The following is a 9,589-nucleotide window of genomic DNA, read 5'->3' as shown; positions in this document are numbered from 1 at the left end:
ACCCAGTGTGACTTCCCGTAGCGCTCACAGAACTTGGCAACTTCGCCAACCGCATGCGCGATGTCTGGTCGTGTACAAGTCGCTATGTACATTAATGCACCCACCAGTTCGCGATACGGAAATCTCGGTACAAACGCTTCCTCTTCAGGCATCTTCACCAGTTTCGAGTTGTTGTCCGCTGGTGTGTGCACGTCCTTGCAATTCTCAATTCCATACTTTTCCGAGAGTCGCCTGATGTATGCCTTCTGGTTCATCTTGATCAAGTGTTCATCGCGCTTGCGGTGAATCTCGATTCCTAAGCAGTACTTGAGATCCCCAAGCTCTTTGATGCTGAACTCTTGCTTAAGCGCACTCTTAATGTCCGCAATGTGCTCCTTAGTCTTGCCGAACAGCATTAGATCGTCCACGTAGATTACAATGATGCTGTATTCGCCGCTTGACACTCGAATAAACACACACGGATCTGCTGAAGTGCTTTTGAATCCTTGGTTCTCCAAATGCTGATTTAGTTTGCTGTTCCACTGCCGCACCGCTTGCTTGGTTCCATACAGCGCTTTCTGCAGCAAACACTTCTTCATCGGATTTTGTTAATCTTCAAAACCGTCGGGTTGGTCCATGTAGATCTCCTCATCAACTTCTCCATACAAGAATGCGGTATCAACGTCGACATTTTCTGCCTCCAAGTCTTCAGCTGCTGCAATAGCTAACACCGTATTGATTGACTCTTTCCGAGCCACTGGCGCAAAAGTCTCGACGAAGTCGATCCCAGGTCGCTGCGTAAATCCTTTTGCAACTAATCGTGCCTTGAACTTGACAATATTTTCACTTGGATCGCGCTTGATCCGAAAAACCCACTTGCAGCCAACAGCCTTCTTGTTCGGTGGCATGTCCACTAACGCCCATGTGCTATGTTCCTTGAGTGACTGCATCTCACTCTTCATCGCTTCCAGCCACTGCTTCTTGTTCTTGCTCTTTAATACTTCTTCGTAGCTTGAAGCTTGTTCTCCATCACAATCTGCAACAAAGCAATAAAACGAGTCTTCTCCTTCAAAATCGTCCAAGTTAAAGTGACCGCGGCGTAAGTTTGGAAACTCTTGTTCATAGCGCACCACACCGCGTTTCTTTCGAATTGGTCGCATCATCCACTCTTCTTCGCCGTCTCTTCCGAATGTGCTTGATGCTCGAGTGGGAACCTGACCTTGAACACTGGACTCGTTTTGACTACCACGAATCGGATCACGGCAAGCTCGAAGTGGCGGAGTCCGAAGCCTTTCATAATTTGCTGGAACCTCCACACCATTGTCGTTAAGTGTCGACGTCTCCAAATTTTCATCATCATCAATGATGTTGATAATTCGATCGTCTTCCCTTTTCTTCATTGCCTTCGAAGTGGAATGCTCGGCAAATGTCACGCTTCTTGAAATTATGATACAGCCGTCATCCGCGTTAAGTAGTCGATATGCCTTGTGATCCTTTGCATAGCCAAGAAAATAACACTTCACGCCCGAATCGTCCAGCTTCTTTCGTTTCTCCTTTGTAACATGCGCGTAGCATTGCGAACCAAACACGCGCATGTGATCGATGCGCGGCTTTCGCTTGAACAACATCTCGTACGGACTTGACTTCTTGTTCGACGAGTTTGTAACCACGTTCCGAATGTCTGCTGCTGTCATTAACGCTTCGCACCAGTAAGACTTGTCGAGACCGCTGTCCTTAAGCATGCAGCGCGTCATCTCTACCAGAGTTCAATTCATGCGCTCTGCCATGCCGTTCTGCTCAGGATTAACACCATAATCAACGTGTGTTCATGAACTTGGTTATTTGTGATACAACTCGCTAAGAGTCGTTGGCGCTAGGCATATGCGTGTACATCACGCTTGCCTTGCATGAGTTTCAGAAGCTCTAAAGGAGCTCTGAACTCAGCCCTTGGTGGCTCAAACGTTTGTTTGAGTCGGGTTTTAAAAGCCTCTAGCGACCCAAAGACGTATGGGTCACGCAACTTAAGGCCCAATGCCCAAGTTTTGGCACGACCTGTCAGATTTGATTGAGCGAATACGATTTGCATTTGCTCGTCGATGATGTGACGTGCCCTTGTGGCATCGTCCAACTCAACAAACCATCTCAAGAGGGAGTCTTCTTCGACTCCCCTATACTTAGAGATTTCAATCTTTAAAATCTCGGGACGACGCGTTTGCGTCATCCCAGGTACCGGAATCTGTACCTGTCGTAATCTCAACAGTTCCGCTTGTTGAGAGCCTTGCTGATTCAGCAAGGCTACTTTTTCCTTCATCTCGTCAAATTCATGTTGTATGAACTTGGCGATGGTTGAATGGAGGGCATCTCTGTCTAAGTTGGACAGCAATGCCAAGATTGCATCGTTTCCTACGGTCGAACTCATTTGTTCAACCGCCCTCCTTTCTTTATCACTTAGAAAGGAGTAGCAATCTCGGGAAACGCGATGCGTATTTCCACTATCATCTAACATGTCCATGTTAGATGTGGGAAATGTGGTCCTTGGACGGACTACAAAGTGCTACCAGGTGTAACGGGGCACTACGACATGTACTGCTACAGTAGAAGTCCACTTCGCACTGCTTCAGTTGCGAGTGGTGCCTTAAGTCACTTCACGTACACTAGTACGTGAAGAAGAAGAATTTTCTTTAAGACAACTAATTTAAAGAGGGTTAAATGAAAACTGTATTAATGTGATTAAGTATCTCTTCTTTCTATCTGTTAATGCTAACTTAATTATAATCTAATACTAAACATGGAAATGAATTCTCATCTCTATCTTATCTGTAACTCTCTTTGATTACTCCTACAGCTGATTAGTCTTGTGAATAAATAGATTTAACGGTCTATACCTATTTATGGATAAGAATTCTTAATATTACAAATAAAGTAATATCGTCCAAATATTATTTACCTTTTAGATAATATATTAATTAACAACCTTTAAGTGTTAATTTCATATAACGATACGCCTCGTTGCAATTTTATAGGGTCGCAAACTTTAAAAGCTCAGGTAATTTAGACTCAAGCGCCAACAGCGTTCATAGTTAAACATCCCATGGACCGTCAGCGACTGTCCATTGTAATCAGTAATATTTTTTCTTATTGATAAGGGAGCGATGTAACGGGCTAAAGTTGCCCTATGCTACGAAATTCGCGTTAAGTACACTTTGTGTACTTCAGGGGATAGTCAATTATTTGAGCGAACTGCTAGAGGTATGACCAAACAAAAATGACCAAAAATATTCACAAAGTAAGTGCCTTTAGAGCCTAGAGCTTTCAGAATGGAGTGACCACGGCTACATTGAACTGTTTCATCGCATAACCTTTTTCAAGTTTAACAAAAGGAAACAATAATCATTGAAGGAATAAAATTGAATTAGATTTAATAAATTTATTACATTTCACAACGCGCAAATATTACTAAATATTAAACTATTTATCGCCTTCATAGAGGAAAGCGTTTCTGCGTCAATTGAGCAAAAAAAGTCGAGCGAATACCTTCACAGAAGTTAATAGATAAATTGTTTTAAGTATGGGTCTCAAATAGAACATCTCCGGTACCGAAAAAACGTATAAGAAAAAAACTTGTTTGTATCGTCTACTTGCTGTCTTTAGGCGGCCACTCCCACGGCCAAGCCTCTTCGATCTTGTTTATAAAGTTGTGATCGTTCATTGGCACGTTGGCTGCTCCAAATTTCGTATTGTTGAGTGCCAAGCGGACAATGTCGGGCATATTCTCCCACAGTACCAGATCCTGCTTGCTTCCGGTCTCTTCCGTGACATGCACCGCATGATTCAATACAAACGTGTGTTCGTATTTGATCTTGACACTTGTTCCATCGAAGTATTTCGGAATGTATTCAGGGTACTTGTCGTAACCGTCGTGCCATGACGTAGAGCAGCCCAGAACCTTTGGCTCTTGTACGGCAGGGTTGTTTAAAAAAATAATGACGTGTTCATAATCGTGGCGGTGTCCAAGAAATGGTGCTGGTTGGTCCTTTGGGAAGTACCACGAGTACATGATCACCCAGATACCCCGGTACCACGTCGAGCGACCGTAAACTTGAGACCCATGACCTGATCCTTTACAGCCGCTACTTTGCCCACCTTTCGCTTGAAGTCCCCCGCTGACTTCGCCTTGTTCGTTCACGGCCGGATATGGATGACACCCTGTGATGATTTTAAGTTGAGGCTTGAACATTAGTGCCGCTTTTTCCGAAATCGTCGTGGGAGGAAGTTCCGGAAATGGTTTGACGTCCTTATGTTTGATCCAATGGGGTTTCCACTCTTCGGGCGGTTTTTCGGGCTCAGTGGGTAATTCGACTTGAAGGTTGTCTTGGGCGTCGACAAAAACGCCCACAAGGACCGTGGAGACAAGAAAAGGTTTCAATTTCATGAAATATAGAACGTAGCGTACTGTCGATTGAGTCAAAAAAGGAAATGTACGATCGATGGACGACGAAGAGCCGACTAGTAATTGATTGTTCGAGAGGTTTTGAATAGGAGCAAGACATTATTTGGATTTGAAGAATCGAGATCGTGAGCTCATTAATCCTAATGTTCAGCCATAATCAAATAAAAAGAACCAAATAATTGTTGCATAAAAGCTTACATTTGACCGAGTGGATAGGACAGAAGAGCTTTGCGATGGGCATTTGCTCTGGATGTTATGGCGGCATTTGGCAGTCTTCTTTTGCGTTTGGTTGGGACACAACGAGGGAAAAAGAGCGGGTAGTCCAGCCGGTATTGCTTGCTATCCTCGTTGAAAATAGATGTTACAATCTGTTGTTTGTTTATTACTGGTCCTAAGCTCATACATACACTGCAACATTCATTCAAAAGCAATATCTTAGCGCATGAGCGAGTAATTTTGCATGCGATGGGCTCCAATGTGGCATATGCAGTTCCGTCTCGACACACCGGAGTATCGTACGGTGATGCATTAAAGGGAGTGAAACGTGACGTCTGGCTTTCGGTACGTAAAAGAATCTTTTCTTACATAAGCCGCTTAGCGTTTCTTTGTATGCCATGTTAATGCGAGAACAAAAGAGAATAACGACCTAAAATCATGACAGTTCGGAGGCCGCCATCGCAAGTTGTAGACACCAGAAGAGTCAGAATGCCCATTGTTTACTTAATGCTCAATACGACGAAAGTAGGGAAGCTCATCGTTGCCTTGGCCGCCCTAAATTACAATAGGGAATCGCAATAGCCACACACCTCAACTATCTACATGAGAATAGTGTAATGCAACAGAAACTGTGTTTTCGTTTGGGCTCTTGGTTTTTTCTCACCTGTGAAAAACAGTACATTGAACATCGGTCCGCACTTGATTGGCAAGTCATAAGAGGAGCGAAAAAAAAGAGAGGGAGAAGTTGAGCTGGAAATAAGCGACAAGGGTCGGAGGTGTGCTCTTGGGCATGTGTTAGTTCGTCTTTGGCTGTCAAGCTAAGGATAATTCTAATTTACTTTACTTCTACCAACTTTTGCGGAAGGGCATACTTATTTTTCAAATTGGTGAATCTTAGTGTTTTTTTTTGTACCCGCGCAAAAGCCACAATTTCCTCGCTCGTAATTTCTTTGTTGAAAACAGCTATAGGTTTTTCATCCAAAACTGGGTTTTCCTCGCCATAAAACAGAATACATATATTAAATTTAATGCGAATGATTTAAGACAAATTTGTAGTTTTCTTCGTTCTATGGTAAAGCTAAATAGCAACGCCTTTAATCATATCTCTTCATGATCCCAAGCATGTGAATAGTAGTACGTATATTATACATGTGTGGTCGTTTATAGATCCCCCCAAATTACATTTGGGAACCGATATAGCCAAACCCCTTAATTATCCAGTTCAGTATTTGTGAGAGTAGCGTAATGGTAGCACCTTGTTGATAATTAGAATTCATATGGAAAAAACTTATGCAGGCCTTCCAGCTTCAGTAGCTCAATAGGCCTGCAAAACGACTTCTCAATATTTGTGTAATTTCTTTGTTTAATAGCAAGATGCGTTTTATCATGCACTTTGTGCTAGAGATAACGAAGAATACAATCTACGCTCTTGCTCGAGCAGGTCCTACGATTATGACCAAATCGGTGGCACATTCCGCACTTTCGGGTTTGGCGCTTTTTAATTCTTTCAGTTGCTTGTTATGATGGGATCCGTTTCTTCTTTGGGCGCCTTCTTTTTCTTGAAATAGATGGAGTATTCTTTTATATCCCCTAAACAGAATTAGTAATATGCATAATTTAGTACAATGATAGAGAACTTGATTTGCCCACGTGAATGCTGTAATTCGTATGCTTGATTGAACATCTACTAATAATTCTTTCGCGTGTAGCAGAAGCTCCTATCTCATTGCAGCTTATCAAAATTACGTTATGGTATAATCGGTGTCAAATTTTATATCGACGAAATAAAACTTTTCTCTTCACATGATTAACGTTGTCTTCAATAATATAAGGAGCCGCATCCGCCATAAATATATTCCATTTATTTGTAGTGGAAACCGGTCAAGCCACACCTGATGATTTTCTACCTCTGTATTTGTAGCGGGGTGTATCGTTACATGAAAATAACACTTAAATGTTGTTTATTATTATACGCTTTCGCATAAGTATAAGATTCTGACGAAAATGAGTTTTAAGGACTTCCACGTCCGTCTTTCCGTCCATAGCCCGGCTATGGACGAATACATTGTCAAAATAGCTCGGTGCGAGTTCTCGCACCGGTCTCAACAGATTCGTTACGCATCTGTTGAATGTTGCAGGGGTGTCACTACGCCCCTGTAACATTCCTAGCCATTCCCAGAGCATCCCACTGGGAGTGCTCACTGCTGTGTTCGGGATGTCCCGTTCACGCATAAGGATCTATTAAGAAATCCATCCATCAGATCCATAAATGAAAAGATGGTTCTCTAAGACATACCATCTATGATTGCGTTTTTTCTAGGTATCGGTGTTCGAGCCGGTTTCGTTGCAGCAATCAGTTTATTGACCGCGTGCACTATCCGCTACCCTCCTGTGGCCTTTTGCACACAGAGGGTCAGAGAGGTATGTGGGAGGTTGACTTTCTCACATGGCCCGCTTTTAATCGATCGGTAACGAATTTGTCGATCGCAAGTACTTGTTCACAAGGCAGTGGCCACTGCTTCATGACACAGTACTTCGAGCCCGGTTTGAGCTCGATCTCATGTCGAGTGCCATTATCCTTAGGCAACTCGCATGGAATGTTTCAGGGAATACATTCCTGAATTCAATTAAAACTTTATATAAGGGATTTGTCCTACGCGACTCCCAGGATTGAGTAGTATATCTCTCAATCCGAGTCTTCACTTCGAGGACACTTGTGTCCAGAGCGGCTCCCCCCACAAAGACTCGGCCGGCGCACAAACGAGACTGGCGTCCAAGGATGGCGCAGTCCGTTAACATAAGACGGTGTCTCACCCGTACTGGCGTGGACACTGTTATTAAGGGCGAACTCCACAAAGGGCGATTGTTTGCTCCATTCTTTGGGAGTTGCTATCGTGAGTAAGACATCCGCCTCGACCGATTGGCACGTTCTGTTTGACTATCGATCGGGGATGATCTGCAGTCGATATGTAGCAGCTCAAACACATGTCGCCAGAAACCAGACGTTAGAAACGTGGATCTCGGTCCGATGCTATGGACTTCGGCATCCCTTGTAGTCGGTTTACATGATCCAGGAGCAAGAGAGCTGCCTCCTTGCCTGTGATCGATGTTTTACATGGTGCCAAATGCACCATTTTGCTCAGTCTGTCAACAAAGACAAAGAGCCCCGTCCGACCCTTTTGGTCGGGCGGCATGCCAAACATGAAGTCCAGACTTACTGACTTCAAACAATCCTTTGGAATTGGTAGCGGCTTCAGTGGTGCACTGCTGGACGGTGCAGGCTTAATGCGATGACATTGTTCGCAAGGGCGAATATAGTTGGCCACCCATCTATGTAGGTGTGGCAACTAAAATTCCTCTGACGCTCGTAAGAATGTCTTACACAGCCCAAATGACCATTAGATGGCGCATCATGGAGCTCGTGAAGGATCATCAGCTTGAGATCTGTGCCATGAGGCATATAGATTTTCAAGTGATCACACGGTGACAGCTGATGCCATAACAGGCCATCGCTGTAGCTAAAGCGATTAAGCTTAGCTTTCAGGTGCGACGAAAGGGTTTCCTTTCGTTCACCAAAGTAATTCAACAGCAGGCGACAATGGTCGTCCTGGATGTAAATTCTTATATATCAGAGGCTAATGAGTTCGTCACGTGGTATGCCTTCATGACGGCCAACGTTGACGGCTGAAATTGTGCTTTAGCACTAGACACACTTTCCTGGTGTCTTACCTCAAAGTATGGTATGCGCGATAAAGCGTCAGCCAAGACATTCGACTTACCTGGCTTGTATTCACTTTTAGATTAAATTCAGAGAAGAATGCATGCCATCTTGCCCATTCTAGGCGAGAGGTGGGGTGATTTTATTGCGGTCCGCAGTGATGCGTGATCCGTATGAACCACAAATGGTTCGAAGCCCAATAGGTGCACACGAAACATGGCAAGAGCATATTTTATTGAAAGTAGCTCTTTGTCATGCATAGGCTTTTCAGTTCCGCAGCTTTTATAAGACGAAACTGATAAGAAATGACACGGTCAATGCCGACGTCATCAATCTGCATGAGCGCGCTTGCCGATTGCATACTTACTTGCATCGCAGACGACGCTAAAGGGCTTATCCGCGTCTGGCAATGCCAAGACCGATGCCTCAACAAGAGATTGCTTTACTGATGTGAGCGCATCACCTTGTTCTTTTAACCAAGCCCATTCTGCGTAGGTCAGATAATGGTTTAGTTTGCTCAGCATAATTCTTGCTATATATTTGCAAGCAATTAGCGAGCCCTAGGAATGCCGCAATTCCTTCACATGCCCTGGAATTGGCCATTCTTTTACTAATTTTACCTTGTCTGGGTCTGCTCGTACACCATGTGTACCTACGATGCAGCCTAGCACAGGTATCTCGGGGAACCCTATGACGTACTTTTGCAAGTTGACGTACAATTAGGCGTCATCCAGAGTTTGCAACTCAGCGACTCTAGTGCGCTCAGCCCGTCCACGACCCTACTATACACGAATATATCGTCAAAGTATGAAGCGCGTAGGCACGTTGCTGACGCATCACGTGAGCCACCACTCGGTTGAATGTCGCTGGTGCGTTCTTCAAACGTTGGTGCATCACAAGCCACTCCTAAAGCAATCGCTTGGGGTGCTTACTGCCGTTTTGGCTGCATTGGACTCTCTCATGAGTGCCTGATATTAGCCGTATTTTCAAATTCAACGCGGAAAAGTTAGTTGACTTTCCCATGTAGTTCAACAAAACTTATTTCCGCGGGATTGGCGTTTGCGCCGGTATGGTCGCCGTGTTCAGCTTATTGTAAAGATGAACCACGCGCCATCCACCTGTGGTTTTACGCACACAAAAGGTTGGGCTGCAGTGAGGCGATTTGCTCTCACTTACATATCCCGCCTTGGCTTGCTTGTCAAAGAACTCATCGATATAATCGACTT

General features: G+C 44.2%; 1 protein-coding gene across 1 annotated transcript; it reads right to left on the bottom strand.

Annotated features, from left to right (window-relative positions):
* Window positions 1-3,613: 3,613 nt before the first annotated feature.
* On the bottom strand, window positions 3,614-4,411 carry CCR75_007617 (uncharacterized protein; the record flags this gene model as incomplete). The annotated part of the gene is made up of 1 exon (XM_067965675.1): window positions 3,614-4,411. One exon carries the CDS (start codon window positions 4,409-4,411, stop codon window positions 3,614-3,616), a length of 798 nt encoding a protein of 265 aa, XP_067823630.1.
* Between the last annotated feature and the right edge of the window lie 5,178 nt (window positions 4,412-9,589).

The sequence above is a fragment of the Bremia lactucae genome, linkage group LG17 (assembly GCF_004359215.1).
Source record: "Bremia lactucae strain SF5 linkage group LG17, whole genome shotgun sequence".
NCBI classification, from domain to species: Eukaryota; Oomycota; class Peronosporomycetes; order Peronosporales; family Peronosporaceae; genus Bremia; species Bremia lactucae.
The sequence above is the reverse complement of the archived record's forward strand: the minus strand, read 5'-3'. Positions and strand labels throughout refer to the sequence as shown.